Source organism: Dasypus novemcinctus, chromosome 23, assembly GCF_030445035.2.
Source record: "Dasypus novemcinctus isolate mDasNov1 chromosome 23, mDasNov1.1.hap2, whole genome shotgun sequence".
NCBI classification, from domain to species: Eukaryota; Metazoa; Chordata; class Mammalia; order Cingulata; family Dasypodidae; genus Dasypus; species Dasypus novemcinctus.
Genome location: NC_080695.1, coordinates 39,281,594 through 39,304,485, shown reverse-complemented (window position 1 = coordinate 39,304,485; position 22,892 = coordinate 39,281,594). Strand labels below are relative to the sequence as shown.

The 22,892-nt window shown below is 47.6% G+C and overlaps 1 protein-coding gene across 2 annotated transcripts in view; it reads left to right on the top strand.

Moving 5' to 3' along the window:
• Positions 1-22,892, top strand: part of EEF2K (eukaryotic elongation factor 2 kinase) — a 76,095-nt gene that overhangs the window by 23,316 nt on the left and 29,887 nt on the right. For both annotated transcript variants that reach the window (XM_058286287.2, XM_058286286.1), the window contains exons 3-11: positions 6,094-6,194; positions 9,175-9,235; positions 10,659-10,696; positions 11,057-11,228; positions 14,477-14,626; positions 15,053-15,185; positions 15,418-15,545; positions 16,181-16,382; positions 20,457-20,524. In XM_058286287.2, the coding sequence (XP_058142270.1) occupies positions 6,094-6,194; positions 9,175-9,235; positions 10,659-10,696; positions 11,057-11,228; positions 14,477-14,626; positions 15,053-15,185; positions 15,418-15,545; positions 16,181-16,382; positions 20,457-20,524 (1,053 nt within the window). The remainder of the gene's footprint in view (positions 1-6,093; positions 6,195-9,174; positions 9,236-10,658; positions 10,697-11,056; positions 11,229-14,476; positions 14,627-15,052; positions 15,186-15,417; positions 15,546-16,180; positions 16,383-20,456; positions 20,525-22,892) is intronic.

Sequence of the window (22,892 nt, the reverse complement as noted above, 5' to 3'; positions counted from 1 at the left end):
AGGAAGCTTCGTGCACTCCCAGAGGCACCTAAAATATTTTGTGCTCTGGGCCCACTCCTCTGGGAGTGTGAAATTAGAAAGTGAGTCTTGGGCATCCTGGGTCCAGAAAGCTCTGGACTGCCGGCAGGATAAGGGCCTGCTGGGCAGGTGAAGGATGAACACTGAGATTGGGCAGGAAGCCAACTGGTGTGACAGCTTGGTGCCTATAAAACAGGAGGTAGCTGAAGAGTTTGGGTCCGACTTAGCGGGGAAACACCCTTCGGCAGATGAGCATGTGCTGAAATCCTTTGTGGAAATGTGCTGGCGTACTTATTAACAAGGGCCACCCTTTCTTTTTATAAACAAATTTTTAACAGTTTCATTGAGATATATTTCACATATCATACAATCCACCCATTTAAGTGGACAATTCAAAAGCTTTTAGTACATTCTCAGAATTGGGCAACAAACACCACAATCGATTTTAGAACATTTTCCATACCTGGTAAAGAAACCCTATACCCTTAAACTGTCACTGTCCAATTTTCCCAACCCCCCCTTGCCACTGGCAACCACTAATCTACTTTGTGACTCTTTGACTTGACTTTTCTGGGCATTTCATGTAAATGGAATCATATATGTGGCCTTTTGTGTCTTTGTATCTTACTTGGCATATCTTCAGGGTTCACCGATGCAGTAGCATATATTAGAGCTTCATTCCTTTTTATGGCTGAATAAGATTCTGATATATATATATTGCATTTTGTTTATATAATTCATCTGTTAACGGGCGTTTGCATTTTGTGCACTTTTTGGCTTTGTGAATAATGCTGCTATGAGTGTTTGTGTATAAGTTTTTGCGTGGTGCCGTTTTTACATTTCTCTTGAGTGGCTACCTGGGAGTGGAATTGCTGGCTTATATGGGAACTATGTGTAGCCTCCTTCTTGTTTTGAGAAAGAGCAGGTCCCAGGACTGGGCAGGCTAGGGTTTGAGTCCTGGGTCTGCAGGTGTTTAGGTAAGTCACCTGCCTCTCCCTCTCCCAGAACCTCAGTGCCTCATCAGTGGACTGGGGAATGGTCCTGCCGTTTTCTGCACGTGGCCTGCCATGAGGCACAGGCCAAGATGCTGCCTAGGCAAGGGCTTCCAGGGTCAAGGGCTTTTATGTCATTGTAGGGAATGTTGTTGCTTTGATTATTCCTTTTTTAACTGTCCTTCCCATCTAGCCAGGCCTCTGAATCCTGCTGGTGGGGGGTGGGGATCAGCTGCAGGCACAGCCAACAGAGAGAAATATTTCTGTAGGATTTTTGGCTTTGCCTCTTTTACAATTATTTGTCTTCTTGGTTATGGAAGTAATCCGTGTTCCTTGCACAAAATGATAGAAGTGCAGCTATATCTGCTACTAAGGCCTTTGGGTGTATTTCGACTTTTCTGTATTTCAATATTTATTATTATTTTGTACTGCCAGGATTATTTTTCTTTTTTATGAAACCCCCAGGCCCTCTGTTCTATGTAAGATTAATTAACCCACTCAGCAACTGAGTTTTAAAATCTTTAGATCTAGAGAATATTAGAGCTGGCAGGGCCTTAAGAATCACCTAACCCAGTGTAGTAGTCAGAGAAACAGAACTGATTTATTATAGGAAAGGTCTTACACAGCCTTGGGGATTGGCAAATCCAGAGTCCATAGGGCGTAGTTGGAAACTCTGGTGAAGGTGAAGTTGAATTCCCCAGGGGAAGCTCATGGGCTGAAGTGGAGGCAGGAATTCTTTTCTGAATTCTCACATCCTCAGTTCTGGCTTTTAAGACCTCCAACAGATTGGATGAGGAGATTCCCCTCCTTGCTGAGGGCAGTCTCCTTTGTTGATTGTAGATGCAATCAGCTCTAGATGCAATCACCTGGCTCTAGATGCAAGTAACAGTCAGGCCAGAGCTTGTTTGATCAAACAACTGGGCACCATAACTAAGTTGACACATGAAATTAACCATCATACCCAGTGGTTTTTCTGTTGTTGTTCATTAACTTTGAGTCACATGTGCAACACCTGAATAGAGACTTGTTATAAAAAATGTAAAGAGTATAGATAAAATGGAAGTCCCCTTGATCATCCTCTTATCTACTTTCATTCCCAGAGATAACCATTACATCATTTGGTGTAAATCTTTTCAGACCTCTTTTTATGCATGGGTGTAAAAATGCATTTATGTATTTGCTAGACACACATACCCTTAGAAACTCTATAGTATTGATCAGTAGCTCTCCTTCACCAAAACATGGTGTCATACTGTTTGTATCATTCTGCCACTTGCTTTTTTTACCTCAACATTTTGCCTTATGGTGAGGGCAGGTGATAGGAATGGCTGGGTCCAGAGTCAGTGCAGGAGAAGGTTTACAAGCACACCAAGACACTGTCAAAGTTGGCGATACCCTTTCCACCCCCCTCTTCCCAGACTGTCATCAACACCTGTTTTTTCCTCCCTGGAGAGTAAAACATTAAAGCAGGGGCTTTCATCCTTTTGGGTCACCCTAAAAAGCCCTGCTGCGTCACTGAACCCGTTTCTAGTGGGAATATTTTTATCCCTGGTGCTAGGGCAGAGAAAATTGCTGACCACATCCATAGCCAAGACATTTTTTCTTCTTTGTCTTCGTTCATAAGTGAGGAAACAAAGGTTGCCGTAGCTAGTTTGTGGTTGATTCGGGGCCAGAGTCAAAGGAACTGCATCTTAGGACAGGACTTTTGTATTTTGCTTAGAAAAAAAAAGTCAATGGCATTATGTCCACCTGGTGCCAATAAGGTGTGGCACGATTATTCTCTGGGTTTGGAAAGATCGCTTTGACCCTTATAAATACGAAGCCCTCTAATCCTTGACTGTATTTTTGGTTGGTGCCATAGCGGCCCAACCAGGAGATAATTTCTGTAGATAATCCTCATCAAATGGGGGCAGCTCCTGTCTTCAGTAACTTAGGAGTGGCTGAGTCACCTCTTGAGAGAGAGGCAGTGAGAGAGCCCTGTGTCTCAGGTGGACAACAGGACACCTGTAGTAATGAGACTCTCAGAAGGGCAGCCCGCTGACTTCTCAAACACTGCCATGTGGGTAAGAGGCAGTCCCTGCCATTCCCAACAACTGGAATGAAAGAGGGGACTGCAATCTTTTTTAAGTACAACAATCGAAATTCAGAAAATATTTTTGTTGTACAGTTGTCTGCTGTGGGGTTATTTATAACCAAAAAAAAAAAAAAAATTGGTGGCAAACTCCAAATCTAATAGTAGGGAACATAGATGAATAGCAAAGACAATAATGACAAATCTGTACAGTGGGTTATTATTATATAGCTGTTCAAACAGGTACAATTAACTTGGAATTCACATTGTCATGTTTGGGTTAAAAATATGTGTGATTTGTTTGCTGTATCTTAGAGTGTAACTTAGGAGAATCTTTTGGGAGGAGAGCTTGGCAATATACAAATGTTAAATGTGGATCAGCAGTTAGGCTTCCAAGAAATATATCCCACAGAGATACTTGCACAGGAGCATAAAAGTTTAAATTTGAGGACGTTTACTTCAGAACTGTCTATACTAGGAAATACTGGAGCAAATCCAGACAGCCATTAGCTGGAGGCTAGAGAATTAAATTAAGGTATATTCATATAACTATATATCATACAGCCATGGAAGGGAAAGAAAGTCAACCCAGCCTGTCATATGTGTGACATGGAAAGATACCCAAGACCCTGTGTGAGGTAGAGAAAAGTCAGATGTAGAACAGAGTGTATGTGTGTTAACGGATGCACAGGGAAAGAAAAAGCTTACAGAATATCAACATAGAGCATCAGCTGTGGTGTTCAGAGGATGGGGCTTTAGGAGAGACTTTCTAATTTAGGGTTCTGTAGTACTTGCAGTTTTTACAATAAGCAGAGCATAGTTTTGGAGTAAAAAAAAAATCAAGATCACTAAATAAAATACAAAGTCCCATTGGCCCACTCCACTGAAACCACTTTTACTGTGTAGTTTTCGTCATATTGAAAAACTGCCTGTGAAAGATCTGGGAAAGAACTGGACCAAAGTGGTAGTGGTAGTTGCTCTGGCTGACAGCATGTGGCGAATTTGAATTTTCCAAGTTTTTTCAAGATGCATAAATTAGTTTCCAACTTGAAAGAAGAAAATTATGGGCTCTAATTTTCGTACTTCTCAGTAATTAGAAAGCTCTGATGAGGTAGCTCTGGACTCCATGTGGGTATGCCCTGGGAGGCTTGGCTTTTCTGTCTGAACCTTCTCTCCTCTGAGCAGGTTCCAAGCAGTTCTGTCGATCTGGGCCCGAGCTGGTAGAGAGCGGGGCTCCTGCAGAGGGTGATTGCCGTGGCTGAGAGATGCCAGAGGGGAGGGTGCCTGGAACTGCTGTCCCTCGAGTTCCCTGCCATGCCCAGTTACATCCCCTTTACCATCCAGTCTGTTCCCCAAGGCATAGGCCTCTGCCTGGAAGGGACTTTTGGTCTCATCGATTTTGTAGAGGCTGCAGGAAGACAGGTCAGGTTTTTCAGGAAAAAAAATTGAAAGGAGATTGATACCCAGTATGGGTATAGGAGTGGTGTGTGTTTGGAAGGAACAGAGGGTTCTACCTTGGGATCACAAAAGCAATGAAATAGAACTTTAAAACAAACAAAGTATTTATTTTGAAATGATTTCAAACATACAGGACACTTGCAAAAATAATACAGAACCCATGCAGAAAACTCCAACATATCCCCTACCCAGATATCCAGATCCATTAACTTTTAACATATTGTGTTTTGCCACATCTGCAGTATCATTCTATCTATCCCATCATCCACCCATCCTTCCACCCATCCATCCATCCATCCATCCATCCATCCATCCATCCATCCATCCACTCTTCCATCCATCCATGTAATTATCATCTGTCTAATCTAGCTATACACTTACCTGTCTGTCTATCCATCTATTTTCTTAACATTTGAGAGTAGGTTGTATATAGCATGCTCCTTGAACACTTAATACTTCATAAAATGGACCTTTAAAACAAACAAACAGAAAAGGGATTGTGCCATAATACTGCTTAGAAGCTTGCTTTCTTCTCTTCATAATATGCCTAGGACACCTTTCCTAATTTGTACCTACAAAGCTCTGGTTCTCAATAGGTTTTGAACATTTGGGGAGGCTGTTTTTGGTCATCACAATGATGGAAGGAGGGCACTACTGGCATTTAGTGGGCCAGGCACACTAGAAACCCTGAAATGGGCAGGACAGTTCTGCACAATGAATTTTCCTGCATTCCACCGGACCTTTGAATGTGTCATGGGAATCCATTCCTGATTATCTGAGCCTAGAACTTAATGCAGTATTACATGTAAAAGTAGCATACTTTTGGCCTGGTTTTAATACAGTATGAGTTTGGGAAGGTTATGTTCTCTATGAATACACAATATTTATGATGGAAAGGGATGCTAGGTCCAACAGAGTTGAGAATCCCATTGCACTAGAATGAGTGCAGTCTTCTGGAATGGCTCCTTAGCATTTAGATGGATATTTCGAAATGCATTTAATCAATCCCCATAGGTGGACATTTGGGTGGAATTCAGTTTTTTCGCTATCACAGTGACACTTCTCGTGCATATATGTTTGCATGCTCATGTTCGTATTTCTGTAGGATAGATTCCTAGATGTAGAATTGCTGGGCTAAAATAAAGCAGTGCATCTTTCTCATGTTAGTACATTTGCAGCTTGCGTTTTGGAAAAAGTTCATACCCTCCTCCAGGCCTGTGGTGTGTGAGGGATGTGGGCCTGTCTGCCCATTTCCCGAACCACACTCCCCACTGCCAGTTATTAAAATGTTTGACACTCTGATGGGAAAAGGGCATCTTGTTTTCATTCTCAGGGTTTTGATTACAAGCGAAGTAGTGTGTGTTTTCCTCGGCATCTTCTGTTTCTTTCTGTTCAGTGCTTAGGGTGTGCCATCTCTGCCCACTGTGAGAACAAATTGAGTATTTGGGAACTATGTTCTCTCCCTGATATGGTCTGCCTCTCCAAAGGTGGCAGGCACCAGGCACTCGTGGGGAAGGAGGATCTGAGCCTAATGCCTCCCTTTGCCTTCTGTAGGAAGCCTGGAAGCATGCAATTGAGAAGGCCAAGCACATGCCTGACCCGTGGGCTGAGTTCCACCTCGAAGACATTGCCACCGAATGTGCCACGCGTCACAGGTCAGCAGCGTGTCTGAGGTGCTGTGTGGTACTAGGCCCTGAGGATGGGTTCTCCTTCTTGCTTCTTGACCCTGCTTTCTTGACTCAGCAAATAGCAGCTAATCAGTGAAGCCTAAGTACCCATGGGGGCCAAGAAGAAGGGAATAAAAATAATAGCAGTCAATATTTGAGGGTTCTGTGTGCTTCAGGCCTTGTGAATTAACGGTTTTAATCCTGTAAGGTGTGTATTAGACAGGCTAGGCTGAGCCATGCTGCTGTAACGAATAGCCCAGAGACTTAATGCCTTAAAGGTGTAGTTATCACTTCTGTGAAGATGAGTTAAGAGTTGGGCAGTTCTCCATCTTGTGGCTCTGTCATCTCACCTGCAACTCCCACAGTCACCACCAACGAGAAAGAGGGGCATGCCAGCCTTTAAATGCCTTGGCCTGAAATAGGCATCATGTTAGCACATGTTATAGTAGCTAGCTGTAGTTACAGGAAAGCTGAGAAGGCTGTGTCCTTTCCATTTGCCTAGGAAGGAGAAGTGGGTATGGATGAGGTTGACTGAGGTGAACCCTTTGAGCAAATAGTGAACTTTGAACAACATTTAGCTTTATAATGTCAGTGGTTCTGAAAGACAGATAGCCTTCTTTTTTAAGGGTAACTAGCTTTTTTTTTTAAAGATTTAAAAAATTTATTTATTCCCACCCACCCACTCCTGCCACTTAGGCTTGCTGTCTATTCTCTGTGTCCATTTGCTGCATGTTCTTCTGTGTCTGCTTGTTTTTTCTTCTTGTCTTCTCTTTCGGAGGCACTGAGAACTGATCCCGGCACCTTCTGATGTGGGAGAGAGGCACCCAATTGCTTGAGCCACCTCACCTCCCTGGTTTGTTGTGTCTCTCATTTTCTTTTCCTCTGTGCCTCTTTTTTGTTCCATCAGCTTGCTGCATGGGCCAGCTTGCATTCATCAGGAGGCCCTGGGGACCAAACCTAGTATGCAGCTGGGAACCCAATTGCTTGAGCCACATCCACTTCCCAACAAATAGCCTTGTGACGTTTCAGGACTTTTTCTTTAACTGAGGGAACTTACGTACCATGACCTTTCTCATCTCAACCCCTTCCAGTTTTCTCATTATCTCAAACAAAAGCCCTACTCTCATTTTGCATTAATTCCCTGTTCCCCTTCTACCCCACCCCTAGTAACCTGTACTCTATGAGTTTGCATATTCTCTGATGTTTTCTTTGTAGTTACCATAGGGCTTAATTTATAACGATCCTTAATTTATAATGATCTCATTTGGTTTGATACCAGCTTAAACTTCAGTAGTATACACAAACTCACATTATGTAGTTCTTGTCACAAATGGCATATTCATTCACAAATGAGTCCAAAACCACGGATTTCTCATTGCATTGTATACTTTTGCCTTTTAGATGCTGCAGGAAGTAAAAAGGGGCTTTACAAACCAAAAATACAGTATTTACCCATGTTGTCACCTTTACCAGAAATCTTTATTTCTTCATGCAGCTTCAATCTCTTGTCTAGTAGGACTGTTTCTTTACCTTGGTCTCTATATAATAGTGATAATAATACCACTGCTAGTATTTACTGAGCACAGAACTCGCAAGGAGCTGGTTCCCAGCGAGCTGGCAGCTCCCACAAGCCCTCCTCCCTTCGTACCTGGTGAAGGTTCCCTGCCAGGCCTCTGTTTTCCCTCATGAAGTTTTCGGACTTGGAGAAACCTGTTCTCACCAGGACTGGGAGTGTTCTGGAGTCTTCCCTGCTGAGGGGTGGGTCAGGGAGGCCTCTGACTAGAGCTAGGAGGGGAGCGGTTTCAGGGATGGACTGCTCTGAGGAGCTTCCCAACAGGGAAACCTGTTAGAGGAGGCCCAGCGAGGCTGGGGCCAGATTTGATCTGGAGAGGAGAGATGGAAGTGTTCTGGAATCTTCGCCATCTCTCTCTGCCTTGGGCGTGTACCCAGCAGCCCCTTTCCTGACTGGCCTCTGGGGTGGGACCCTCCCTCACCCCTGCCGGCTTTGGGACAGCCATTAATCTTCTTAGGGGACATGCCTCCCTGCCTGGGCCTCACACAGGGGCCAGGTAAGACTGAGGAGGCTGCCGTCTCCCTCCCTGGGACTGGCGCTCGTGACATGGACCAGATAGAGTTAGGCGTCTGAGTTTCCTAGGGATGCCGTAACCAAGAACCACAAAATGGAGAGCTGAAGACAACAGAAACGTATGTCTCACAGTTCTGGAAACTTAGGAGTCTGAAATCAAGGTGTCAGCAGGGCCTCGCTCCCTCCAAACTGTGGAGAGAACCTCTGTTCCCTGCCTCCCTCCTGGCTTCTGGTGGTAACTTGCCAGAATCCGCGACCCTACGTGGCCTTCTCCCTCATCTGTCTGTTTGGACACATTATAAGGACACTGGTCAGATTGGGTTAAGGACCCACCCTACGCTAGTAAGACCTTGTTTCGATTTGCCTCATGCCATCGTTAGTGACCCTGTTTCTAAATGTGGTCCCGTTCTGAGGTACTGGGGGTTAGGACTTCAACATGTCCTTGGGGGGCACAGTTCACCCCATAACACAAGGGTAATATTTATTCCATCATTCATCTCACATGTCTTTAGGAAGCACCGCCATGCTCCAGGCCCGGGGAACGTGGAGTTACAGTCTGGGGGTGGGGAGCCAGATGTGGAACAAGTTAGCCAGCAGCACAGCCATAAGGGCTGGGGCGTCGGCAGAATGGGGGCACCCGATGAGAGGCCACGGGTAAAAGTTCTCCAGCCGCGTTTGAGGAAAAAGGAGGAGGCTGGTGTGGGTGCCTGGCAGGGAGGGAGAGTGCGCGCAGATGTGGCTGAGGAGGGCGGCCGGGCCTCGAGGGCCGAGGTGGAGAGGGGCTTGATCCTGGGGGCAGGGGAGCTGAGAAAGGTCTCCAGCGGGCAAGGGTTAGGACCTTGTGATGGACGCGGTGCCCTGGGCGGCTTCTGGTCTCTGCAGGTACAACGCCGTCACCGGGGAGTGGCTGAAAGATGAAGTTCTGGTCAAGATGGCGTCTCAGGTGAGTGGGGCCTGGAGCCCTGTGGGGACGGGGCTGAGGGGGGCCTTTCTCGAGCTGACTTCAGTCCATGCCCCTTTCCCCCAACACCCACGTAATTTTTTTTAAAATTTGGGAGTCCTTTATAACATTGTTTTCCCAATTACGGGTACGGCCTGTTAGTCTTTTGTGAAATAATTCAGTGAGTTGCAACAAGAAAATGAAATTGACTAGAAAATACAGTACTTCTGGTGTAGTCATGGTTAGGATTATTCAGGGAAGTTTTTCTCGGTACATTTTTTTATTGCAATGTAACATATATGCAGAAAAGTGTATGTATTCTAAGTGTGACATTCAGTGAGTCTTCACAAAGTGAGCACACCCGTGTAACCAGCACCCGGATGAAGAAACAGCATGGCCAGCCTCTCCCCACAAGCCCTTCTCGGTCCCAGTCCCTTCCCCCAATCCCAAGGGTAAGCACCATCACAACTTCTATCACCCGGGATGAGTTTTGCCTGCTCTTGAACTTCATATAGATGGAGCCATACAGTGTGTGTTCTTTTGACTGAGGCTTCGTGTGCTCAACATCTCATCTGTGAGGTTCATCCATGCTTTTGCTATTGCAGGAATGAGTGGATTCTTATGCTGTATAGCATTCCACCAAATGAGCAGATCAAAGTGATTTCTCCATTAGACTCTTTTTTTTTTTAAAGATTTATTTATTTTTTATTTATTTAATTCCCCTCCCCTCCCCCGGTTGTCTGTTTTTCTGTGTCTTTTTGCTGCGTCTTGTTTCTTTGTCCGCTTCTGTTGTCGTTAGCGGCACGGGAAGTGTGGGTGGCGCCATTCCTCGGTAGGCTGCTCCCTCCTTCACGCTGGGCGGCTCTCCTTATGGGTGCACTCCTTGCGTGTGGGGCTCCCCTATGCGGGGGACAACCCTGCGTGGCAGGGCACTCCTTGCGCGCATCAGCACTGCGCATGGACCAGCTCCACACGGGTCAAGGAGGCCCGGGGCTTGAACCGCGGGCCTCCCATGTGGTAGACGGACGCCCTAACCACTGGGCCAAAGTCCGTTTCCCTCTCCATTAGACTCTTGATGGACATCTAGCTTGTTCCCACTTTTCTTCTGTTCTAAACAAGGCTTTAAAAACACCTTTTGCCACGCACTGCTCTTCTCTTCCCACCACACTTCTTGCCCTGGGGGGTTCTTCCGCTCAGCTGGGGTTAGGGAAGGGGGTCCTCATCTACCCAGCAGCCTCCAGGCTGGAGGGTCTACCAGGCTTTGGTGTTGGGTTGGCAGGAAGGAAGCCCAGAGACCTGAGGACTGAGAAGAGGTTCTGGGAGCACATCTGATGGGTGAGGTCCAAGGGGGGAAATCTAATCCTGGCTCAGGGTTGCCGCTGGGTGGGGCGAGGGGACTGACCGCCTCCCATGTGGTATCTTTCAGCCCTTCGGCCGCGGAGCCATGAGGGAATGCTTCAGAACGTAAGTGGCCTGGCCTTGCTCTCGAGGCCCTTGCAGACTCCCCATAGGTCCCCAGGAGCTGGAGCACTGGGGCATTTTTGACCTCTGCCTTCTTGTCTCCCAAGTTCCTCTCCCTCTGGGTTCCCTTGGCCCACATATTGGGCCTGGTTGTGGGCTGGGCATGGGGAGAACAAGGAGTTTCCCACTGATTTCGGCTCTGAGAGGCCAGGGGGAGTGGGATATGAGCCTCTTCTGCCTCCCCCACTTTGTCACTGGCTCCAGCAACTAGCTGAGGCATCCGGGCCAGATGAGGCAGGGTCTTGCTGTCCTGAGGACCCAGGGCTGTGTCCCAGGCAGGACCCCTGCTTCCTCTCCCTGCAGGAAGAAACTCTCCAACTTTCTGCACACCCAGCAATGGAAGGGGGCCTCCAACTACGTGGCAAAGCGCTATATCGAGTCCGTGAACAGGGACGTGTACTTTGAGGACGTGCGCCTACAGATGGAGGCCAAGCTCTGGGGGGAGGAATATAACCGGCACAAGCCCCCCAAGCAGGTATGTGGCTCCCTCACCAGGCCCAGGGTCTGGAGAGTGGACGATGGTGGTGCCTGCACAGGTTCCCTTGTTTACCTCCTTAACAGGTGCTAAAAACACCACCCTGGGTGGAGCGCTATGGGCCAGGTACTCTGTGTGCAGAGAGTTGTTTGTGCCTTAAAACAAGGCTCTGCAGTTAGAATGATTTATTTCCTTACACTTTTTATTTTGAAATAATTTCAAACTTCCAGGACAGTCGCAAAAATAATGCAAAACCCATACAGAAAACTCTAACATACTCCCTATCCCCATATCCACCAAGTAAAACATTTTGCTAGATTTGCTTTATCATTTTCTCTCTTTTTATCCATCTATCAATCCATCTATTTATCCATCTATAAATTTATCATTTATCTTTATCAATTTCCTAAACATTTGAGAATGTTTAGGAGCAAGGAGACCATGCTCCTTGAACACTTAATACTTTGATGTACATTTCCTAAGAACAAGGATATTCAGTAATGTAACCACATTAACTACAGTTATCAAGTTCAAGAACTTTAACATTGACGTAAAGCTTTCAGTCTGTGTTCCCTTTTTTATTATGTGCGGCTGGAATGCTTTTATACATGGTTACAGATGAGATCTATTGGTTAGGACTCTTGTTTACAAATGACAGAAACCTATTTCAATTGGCTTTCTCCAAAAAGGGGATTTATTGCCTCGTGTCACTGAACACAGTGCTGGCCACAGCCATGGTGGCCGGAGCCAGGGCCTGAGGATGTTGTTGGGAATCTTCCTCTCCAGCCTGCCTTTTCTTCTGTGCTGGTGCTGCAGTGCCACGTTGGCCACCAGCAGCCACAGGCTCACCTTCTGTCCTCTCGGCCTCCTTGCTGGAGTGGCAGCATCACTTTCTCAGAAGTTCCACCAAAAGTCTCAGCACTGGGTTTCATTGGCTCTGAGCAGGTCTGATGCTTATGGCTGAGCCAATCCCCATGGCCAGGGGGAGGGAATATGCAGATCGGGCAGGCCTGAGCCACGTGCTCCCTCTTGGAGGCCGGGGTGCAGTTCGTTTCACCCAGGCCAAGAGGACTGAGACTGGGGAAGGGGAGGAACCCAAGGAAAAGCTGTAGAAGAAAGAGGGATGAATACGGGGCAGAGAGAAACAAGATGTGTCTGTTCCCTGAGGAGCCCTGGGTTCCAGGAGGTTCAGTGACTTACGCAACCAGGCAGGGACGGAGCCGGGGCTCCAGCGCAGGCAGTCCAGCCCCTGCCAGGCTGGTACCGAGGGGCAAGGCCAAGCAGAAGTTCCTGCTGCCTCTCAGCACAGCTCTCCATGCCTCTGCCCTGTGCATGCCCTGTTCAGCTTTCCAACTGTTTAGGTACCTTCTAGATAAGGGGCACAGTCTCCTGGGCATCTCAGGAGTGTGATACTTGCAGGCATTCAGCAGAATTTAGTGAGCACCTGCTGTTTGCAGGACCATCGATTGAGCACACTTGAAGTGGACCCAGGAAGCCACAGTCCCCACCCTTGGTACATGCCAGACTGGCCTGTTCTCTTCCTCCCCAAGCTTATTCCTGCCACAGACCCTTGCCCTGGCTGTGCCCTCTGCCTGCCTTATTCATCTCCTTGATCAGCATGGGTGGCTCCTTCTCATAGTTCAGGTCTCAGCTCTTTTATCACCTCCTCAGAGAGCTCCTCCCAGACCACCCTCTGCCACATCATTCTGGTTTGTTCTGCTTTATTTTTTCAGAGCAGTTAGTGCTATGGGAAAGAGTCATTTCCGTTTTGTTAATTTTTTTAGCTGCCTCTTTCCCCCGAGGGTAGGGGTTTTGTCTGTGTGTTTTTCCAGCCGTGTGCAGGGCCTAGGTGCTCAGTAAGGAACACCGGGATTGAGTTAACGATTGAGTTAACAGAAGGGCTGCCGCCCCTACCCCCGGGCCTGCTCCGGGAGCTGGTTGTTGCCCAGGCTCTCGCTTCCTTGCAGGGAAGAGTCAGCATTCAGGGTGGGAGCCCTCTCGGCACTGGCTGCTCCTTCCCCTCCAGCTGGTTCTTGGAACTGAGGTGGCGCTTGGGGAAGTTTTCAGCTCTCTGCTCTGGGCCCTTTTGGCATCTGCAGCTGTTATCTGAATCCATCAGGTGACTCAGCCAAGTAGTCCCCCAGATGGTCGTTTCCTTGGGACAGCCAGACCCGGTTCCACCCGTGCTGTGGGTGACTTTGAGAGGGCAGGGGGGCGTGGGGACCCCTTGTGAGACAGGGCCGGGAGAGGGGATCACAAGTTAGAGCCATGGGGCTACCCTCCCCCACTTGACAAACCCTGTGCTATGGTTATACATTTTCTTCTATGCACAAAGTTAAACATACACTTTGTAAAACATTCAGCAAGGACTGTCAGAATCCCCCAGAAGTCCCCATTGTAAGGCAGGAACCGCTGTTTACAATTTGATATATACACTCAGAATTGCATGTACTAATTATAACAGCCTCAGCAAACGCCGATGGATTTCTTCGCACTTGGCATCCATCAACAAATTTAATCCTCGTACTAAGTCTGAGAACCCCATTCTGCAAATGAGGAAACTGAGGCATCGAGAGGAGAAGTTACTTGCCCAAATTCATAGTATAGTGTAGGGCACAGTGTAACATGCTTAACAAACAGACCCACAAATTCATTTTAACATGGGATGGTTTATTTCTCTCTTGTGGGTTGTTGGGTGGCTCAAGGTGGGCTGGTGCCTCGCCCCCTTGAGGTCCTCCAAGACCTGGGTCCTTCTATCTTGTGGCCTTGCCATCCCCCACGTCTTGCCCTGATCAAATGGTCAGTTCCGGCTCACTGGTAAATGTCCACATGACAGCTTCCGGGAGGACAAGGGACTCTGAGTGCAGGCTGGGGTTGAGCCCTTGCTTCTGTTCACTTCCCATGGGCCAGGCTTTGTCACATGGCCACACCCAGCTGCCAGGGAGGCCGAGCAATGTCATCTCTAGCTGAATGGCTCTGCCTTCCGTTGAAACATAGGGATGGGGGTTTTAATTCTAAAAGGAAAAGGGGAAGGTAGCTTTCTTACATGGCAAAGCCATAAATACAACCTGTTACACTCTGGGGGACGATCAGGAAGGAGGTTTTGCCCCAAAGGGCTAGTAGGTGATGGAGGCAGGGTCTGAGAACAGGCCGGCCGGCTCCTCTCTATCCCTCTGCCTCCTGCCTCTCATCACAGGAGGGGCTGCCTGGACCCTGCCCTTCCACCTGCCCCGCTCTTTCTCTACCAGGTGGATATTATGCAGATGTGCATCATCGAGCTAAAGGAGAGACCAGGCAAGCCCCTCTTCCATCTGGAGCACTACATCGAGGGCAAGTACATCAAGTACAATTCCAACTCGGGCTTTGTCCGCGATGACAACATCCGCCTAACGCCGCAGGTGAGGCCCCAGGCTGGCTCAGCCCACACCTCCACCTTCCTCTTACGCCAGCCCTTTAGGAAGGGGACCTGGCCAGGCTCAGCCCCTGGACAGAAAGGGGTCCCCATGTGTAGGGGGAGGGGAGGGTCTCACCTCCCCAGGGTCGGCTGCAGACAACCTCTAGCCCTTGGAGCTTCCGAAGTACTTCTGTAATGGGGTAACAGGCACCCCTTGCCCGCTGTGCCACAGTCCTAGGGTGGCCCTGGAATTCCTGCCAAGTCAAACAGAGCTCCTGCCTCTATCTTTTCCTCTATAAAACTCCTCCTTGCAGAGGAAGCCCCCGTGACATGGGAGAGCCGGGGTGCTATGGCCACTCCGTGCAGCGGCTAGCTGCTGAGCCGCAGCCTGGTCTCTTACAGCCACGTTCTTCTCTCTGGTCCCCCACAGGCCTTCAGCCACTTCACATTTGAGCGTTCCGGCCATCAGCTGATTGTGGTGGACATCCAGGGTGTGGGTGACCTCTACACTGACCCGCAGATCCACACCGAGACGGGCACCGACTTTGGAGATGGCAACCTAGGTAAATGGGGGAAGCCAGCTTGTCTCCATGGAGACTCTCCTCCCTCCTAAAATACTGGAGCACTTTGCACACCCAAGAAAACAGGCTGGGCGGAAATAGCAGCGCCTCCCGAGATCATCGAGGCGGGGGCTGGGGACGGCTGAGCCCTGCCAGGTCAGCCCCTGTCTGACCAGCTCTGCCTCCCGTCAAGCCAAGCCACATTCCCGCTCTACTCTGCCTGCTCTGCCTGCAGGTGTCCGGGGCATGGCCCTTTTCTTCTACTCTCACGCCTGCAACCGGATTTGCAAGAGCATGGGCCTCGCTCCCTTCGACCTCTCGCCGAGGGAGAGGGACGCCGTGAATCAGAACACCAAGCTGCTGGTGGGTGCCTCACGTGAGCCTGCTCAGGTTGCGGGGCCCCTGCCGCTCCCAGAACCGGCGCTTCCTGCTTCCCCGGGTGATGACAGGCCAAGCCCTACGATGTTTCCGTGGAGAATACCATCTGGAAGGTTCTTGGTCTAGTCTCAGTCTCCCCCTCCACCTCAGTGCCCTCCTGGGTATCCCCACTCCTGAGCTGGTGTCTGCTTGAATTGGGCTGATTTTTGGCCAGTGCGAGGGGCACGGCAGCTAGAGGTGCTGAGAGGAGGTGTGTGGTGTGTGTTTGTGGGTGGGTGCTGACGAACGCTGGACTGGGCTTGCCTCCCTGGGCACCTCACCGTGTTCCCGCTCCTTGGGCAGATACGAGAGAATGTTGGGATAATGCGGCTTGGGATTCTGGGTGTGGAGTGAGAATTCCCAGCTCAGGGCTGCTGAGGGAAATGTAATGCTTTGGGAAATGCAGCCCCTTGAGCTCTGGTTCCAGGTGCCCCTGCTTGGAGGCCTAAGTCTGAGCTATTCTGTCAGTCCCCAAACAGGCTGTGACTGAAAGGGCCTCGGGGTTGGAGGGAACAGCTGGGAAAGCCTTTCATCCCCACAGGGTATCTGTGTGACATGAGCGTCCTTGTTGGTGTCCCCAGCAATCGGCCAAGACCATCTTGAGAGGGACAGAGGAAAAGTGTGGGAGCCCCCGCGTCAGGACTTTCTCTGGGAGCCGCCCCTCACTGCTCCTTCGCCTCTCAGAGAACTCTGGAGATGAGAACATGAGCGACATGACCTTCGACTCTCTGTCGTCCTCACCGTCTTCCGCCACACCACACAGCCAGAAACTGGACCACCTCCGTGAGTGTGGTTTGCTCCCCAGTGGCTGTGATTGGAGTGGGGGCAGGCAGCGGCAGAGCAGAACTAAACGGGTTCTCGTTGATGTTTGAGAATCAGACACCCTACCCAAAATGATCAGTGGCCCAGATGGTTTTATGGGTGATTTCTTCTTTAAGATTTATTTTATTTATCTCTCCCTGTCCCCTTGTTGTTTTTTCACTTGCTGTGTCTGTTCGTCTTCCTTGTTTCTTTAGGAACCAGGGATCTCTGATGTGGGAGGGAGGTTCCTAATCGCTTGAACTACCTCCACTCCCTGCTTTGTTGTGTCTCTTATTCTGTTTTTCCTCCTCACATCTCTTTTTGTGTCTCTTCTTTTTTTTTTTTATTTATTTTTTATTTTATTTTATTTATTTTTTTTGTGTGTCTCTTCTTGTGTCAGCTTGCCACGCCTGCCCGTTGTACCAGCTCACTGTCTTTTTTAGTAGGCACTGGGACCTGAACCAGCGACCTCCCATGTGGTAGGTGGGAGCCCAGTCACCCAAGCCACATCCGTTTCCCTGGGTGATTTCTTTTAATAAACTTTCAGGACATCCAAATGCTATAAAAAAATAGCCCCCTATTGTAGGAAACAAGAGTTAGGGTTTTTCACTGTGCTTTATGAAACAAGCAAAACCCTCATAACAAAACTTGACAAAACACTGAAGAGAAAACTACAGCCCACCTTTGCTTGTCCAGTGCAAAAATCCAAAATAAGGGGTTAACAAATAAAAACTATATCTCTTAAAAAAATAGTCTGATGTGTTTCAGATCTCTTTTCTGTATTATTAGAAATAGCTTGAGGTTTTATGCTTGCTGATGCATTTACTCCTCAGAAATATCATTTATGTTCACCTAAATGGCATAAATTGGATTTATTCTATGCTTATATGCTCAATCATCAAATTAGACTGTATTTTACTGTGTTGAATCTTCTTCTGGCTGTCCATTAAGTGATTTACTATAGCTTTTACACTTCAGTTCCACCTATAGGAATTGTCATAATTTCCCAAAATTAGTATCAATCCTCTCTGATGGAGCCTAGAAGGTGTAAATTAATACAACTTTCAAAGATTCTACACCAGAGAATCTTTTGTTTCTCAGCATTGTTTGGAGAAGAAGTCATATATTATAGAATGAACTCATGCTATTTGCTAGGTGTGGGACTCTGAAAAAGTCCCACTACTTCATTTTCTTATTTTTAAGAGGGAAATAATATCTACCCTTATTACATCTCAGTATTGTTACCTGAACTTGCTGGGGTTGCTATAGCAAAGTAACACAAAGTGCATGCCTTAAAACAAAATTTAAAAAAATAGTTTGTCATAGCTAAATAGAGTGTTCCCAGAAACTGGAGAGTTCAACATTTAGCTAATCTATTAACATCCTATTCATAGGTCAAAGTAGAAAAAGGCTATCATTATTTCCAAAGGAGAAGTGACCTGCTTTGTTGATGATGTGGAGGTGAGGTCTGCAGGAAAGAGGGAAGGCAAGGTTGACTGCAAAGTGTGGGCCTGAAGAGTGGGAAGGATGATATGGGGGCAGGCTGTGGGGGCACAGGCTTGGCCGGACTCAGAGGATTTTAGTGTCAAAGTTGCCAAGTTAAAGAAGCCTTCTCTATGCCTAGGTGAAGATGTCAGGGAGGCCTTGGGCAGGGTCTAGAGCAGGAGTCAGCACAATTTCTCTTAAGGGACCAGAGAGAAATATTTTAGACTTCATGGGCCTTACTCTCTGTAGCATAAAAGCTGCCAAGACAATACTTAAGCAAATGGGTATGGCTGTGTTCCAATAAAACTTTATTAATGGCCACTGAAATTTGAATTTCATGTAATTTTCATGTGTCACAGAGATTATTCTTTTTTTTAAAGATTTATTTTATTTATTCCCCCCTCCCTTGTTTGTGGTCACTGTCTGCTCTGTGTCCATTTGTTGTGTGCTCTCTGCATCTGCTCGTCTTCTCTTTAGCAGGCACAGGAACCAAACCTGGGACCTCCCATGTGGGAGAGAGGCGCTCAATCACCTGAGCCACCTCAGCTCCCTGCTTTGTTGTGTCTCTCATTGTTTTTCCTCTTTGTGTCTCTTTTGTTGTGTCATCTTGTTGCATCAGCTTGCTGCGCCTGCCTATCGCTCAGCTCACCTTCTTTAGGCGGCACCAGGAACCAAACCTGGGACCTCCCACGTGGTAGGCAGAAGCGCAATTGCTTTAGCCACATCCACTTCCCTATTTTTCTTTTGATTTTTCCCTATTTAAAAATGCAGAAAACATTCTTACCTACCAGTCTGTATGAAAACAGGTGGCACACCAGATTTGGCCGTGGGAGCTTGGAGCTGGAGATAAATCCTTTTTTTTTTTTTTTTTTTTTTTTGAGGTACTGGGGCTGGGATTTGAACTCAGGACCTTGTATGTGGGAAGCCAGCGTTCAACCACTGAGCCGCATTGGCTCCCCTGAGTTGTATTTTTTTCGTTTGTTTAGCTTGTTGTTTGTTTTTGTTTTTCTTAGGAGGCATGGGGAACTGAACCTGGGACCTCCCATGTGGAAGTAGGTGCTCAACTGCTTAAGCCACATCTGCTCCTGGGAGCCAATGATTTAAAAAAAAAAACTTTATTTTGAAATAATTTCGAACTTATGGGATAGTTGGAAAAATAATACAAAACCCCTACAGAGAACGCCAATATATTCCCTCCCACTCAGATACCCAGATCCGTCAACATTTAACCTTGTGCCTTTTGCCATAATTGCCCCTTCCTTCCTTCTTTCCTCCCTCCCTCCCTTCCATTTCCCATCTGTCTATCTGTTCATCTCCCTTCTGACCATTTGCGAGTAGCTTGTATACGTCATGCTCCTTGAACACCTAAATGCTTCTATGTACTTTTCTTAAGAGTAAGAATAGTCACTTATGTAACCACCTTAAGTATTGTCAAGTTTGAGAAATTTGACATTGATATAAAGCGTACAGTCTGTATTCCAGTTTTCTACATATGTTGGGAGCCAGTATTAAAAGGATAGTCTGTCATAGTCAAATAAGGTTTTCTCAGGAATTTGAGAGTTGTTCAACATTAGGAAATCTGTTAACAGCATATTGCTATTAAGGTTGAAGGAGGGAAGTGGATGTGGCTCTACTGATAGAGCTTCTGCCTACCATATGGGAGGACCTGGGTTTGATCCCTGGGGCCTCCTGGTGAAAAAGAAGAGAAAGTGTGCCCATGTGGCAAGCCAGTGCCCACACGAATGCCTGTATGGTGAGCCAGTGCCCGCGTGAGTCCCCGCATGGTGAGCCAGTGCCCCATGCAAGTGAGTCGCCCAGCAAGAGAGATAAGGGGAGAGTCAAGGTGAAGCATGCAAAAACCAGGAACTGAGGTGGCGCAATTGACAGGGAACCTCTCTCCCTATCAGAGGTCTCCAGGATTGAATCCTCATGAATCCTAGAGGGGAGAAAATGAGAAGACAACACAGACAGCAAAAACAGCAGGGCAGGAGGAGGGGAAGGAAGGAAAATAAATAAAATAAATCTTTAAAAAAAAAAGGTTGAAGGAAAAAAACTAAATCATTATTTCCTTAAGTGAAGTGGCAGGTTTTTACATCCTTTGAGGCTTCCACTGTGTGTAGCTTACTAGTGGGCCCAAATGTACAAATACCTTTATATCTTTCCTTCACAACTTCACCTTATGGAGGGCCAGTTGTGTGCCAGGCACACGTGTATACACATAATGTATGAGTTTCATGTTGCTATAACGACCTCGAGGAGGTACAGGTGTTAGGCTCCTTGCTCAGGTCCCAGAGCTGGCAGGCAGCAGCAGACTTAGAAGGAGTTGTCAAGGAAGAACTTTAGCTCCCCAGGTACTGACAACATTCCTTTCCCATTTTTTGCTGTCTTCTTTAAAAAATTAAAAACTAAGAATAAATAAATCTTTAAAGAAAAAAAAGTGTTTTAAATAAATAAATAAAAATTAAGAAGAAGCCTTGGTGGCAGGGCCTGCTCTGCTCTAAGCCAGAGGTGGTTTTATGACCTGTTCCAGCTGTGGAGCCAGCACATTCTCTCCCTTTTCTCCCTGCCCAGATTGGCCAGTGTTCAGTGACCTCGATAACGTGACATCCAGAGACCACGACCATCTGGACAACCACCGAGTGAGTGAAGAGGGAGGGAGGGCGGCTGCTGCTTCTGTGCCCAGCAGGGTGGGTGGTGGAGTGGAGTCCCTGCCAGTGGGGACTAAGGGTGAGTCTTCGGATTCAGAGGCGGGAAGGCCAGGTGGGCACGGGCTGCGTGGAGATGCAGCCGAACCTCAGCATCCTGCCCAGGGCAGAACTTTCCTGGGTAGGGAGGAGAAGAAATGGGGTTGGGAAGGGCTGAGTCGGATGCCAGTTCCCAGAGATAGTCGGAGAAGGGAGAATGCAAGCCAGCAGCCGTGTGACTCTGATACAGGCCAGGCTCAGCCACAGTGTGATTTTGGCCACACTCATCGAGGTTTTCTCTTGGACGTGAAACACATAGCACAGTCAGTTCTGAGGCTCGTGGGTTGCATAAACAACCTCTTTCCTGCAGCTTCAGATTGACTCCTTGGTAAGAAGCTGAAGGCATGGGGTTTGCATTCAGACAAACACATATTATGGCTTCACCTTAAAAATTTATAGAATTTTAAAAATAAACAGACTCTGCAGGAATTTCACACTGGCACAGACCCAAAGTTCACTTTTGACTCCACCCTCAGACTGCCCCAAAGGTGCAAGTTCACTCTCAACTGCTTTTTTGGAGCTCTTGAGTAGAATAAAAAAATACTAGCTGATACATGGAAGTGTCACCATGAGCATACATTGTTGGCAACCCATGAAATAGAGGTTTTTTTTTTAATGTTTTCTTTAGTTTTAGGTAAATAATACATTTCTCATGGGTTCAAAATATTACATGGTGAAAGGTCTCCTTTCTAGCCCTGTTCCCCAGCACCTGCTTCTTATCACCAGAATTAGCAGTTGCTTGGGCAGTACTCTTACTATCCTGATTGAGAGAGGAGGAAACTGAGGCACAGAAAGGTTAAGCCATTTGCTCATGGCTCTCAGCTGGCCAGCGATGGAGGCAAGACTCAGATCCAACACGCTGTCTTTACTGCTGTCCTTGCTGTCTTCTGTCCCCACCTGGAGATGGGTAGTCACCCTGTGTCTCAGATGGGGACACCAAGGTTCAGAGAGGTTGGCCACCTTTCCTGGGGTCATAGAGCTGGGAGGTACAGAGTTGGGGTTTGAGTGAGGCTCTTTGTCATTCGGCTTGGGCTCTGAACTCACTGGAAATGATTCCAAAGTGTGGGGCTTTTTTAGTTTCCTAGGCTGCTCCAGCAAGTACCAAGAAGTGGGTCAGGTTAAACAATGGGTTTTTATTTGCTCACGGTCTGAGCCTGGGAAAAAATCCAAATAAAGGTGTCGTCAAGGCAATGCTTTCTCCCTGAAGACTGCAGCGTTCTGAGGCTGGCTGCTGGCAGTCCTTGGCCTTAGCTTGTCACATGGCAAGGCACATGGTGGCATCTCCTGGACTTTTCCTTCTCTTCCGGGGTCCACTGATATTCACCTTCTTGCTTCCTATGGTTTTCTTCCTACCTGAATTTCATTCCACTGATGAAGGACTCTAGTAATAGGATTAAGACTCATTCTGATTGAGGTGGGCCTCACCTTAACTGAAGTGCCCCATCCAGAGGTCCTACTGATAATGGGTTCTCACCCTCAGCAATGGATTTAGTTTAAGAATGTGTTGGTCCGAGGTACATTCAGCTCCCAGCCACTGTAGGGACCAAGTGCCCAAGGTGATGTGCTTCATTAGGTACCAGGAGTGGGGTGCTTGGGCTCCTGGGTATGGCTTGCCATCCTTTTTGTTTTTTTAAGATTTATTTATTTATATATTATTTATTTTATTTCTCTCCCCCCTCCCCCCAGTTGTCTGCTCTCTGTGTCTATTTGCTATGTGTTCTTCTGTGACTGCTTCTATCCTTATCAGCGGCACCGGGAATCTGTGTTTCCTTTTGTTGCGTCATCTTGTTTTGTCAGCTCTCTGTGTATGCAGCACCATTCTTGGGCAGGCTGCACTTTCTTTCACGCTGGGCACCTCTCCTTACGGGGTGCACTCTTTGTGCGTGGGGCTCCCCTATGCGGGGGACACCCCTGCGTGGCAGGGCCCTCCTTGCGCGCATCAGCACTGCGCATGGGCCAGCTCCACACGGGTCAAGGAGGCCCGGGGTTTGAACTGCAGACCTCCCATGTGGTAGGTGGACACCCTATCCTTTGGGCCATGTCCTCTTCCCTTGCCATCCATTTTTAAAAACACTTCAGGTCTGTGCATTTTGTTGTGTATAAATTATACTTCAATTTAAGAAGTTGCAATATTAAGAACAAAACAGAACAGCCTTTGTGCTCACACAGAGCAGAGGCCATGCAGGGAGGGTTATCTCGAGACCAGGGCAGGGAACTTTAAAGGAAAGCACATTCCTTGGGGTGGAGCGGATCCCTGGCCAGA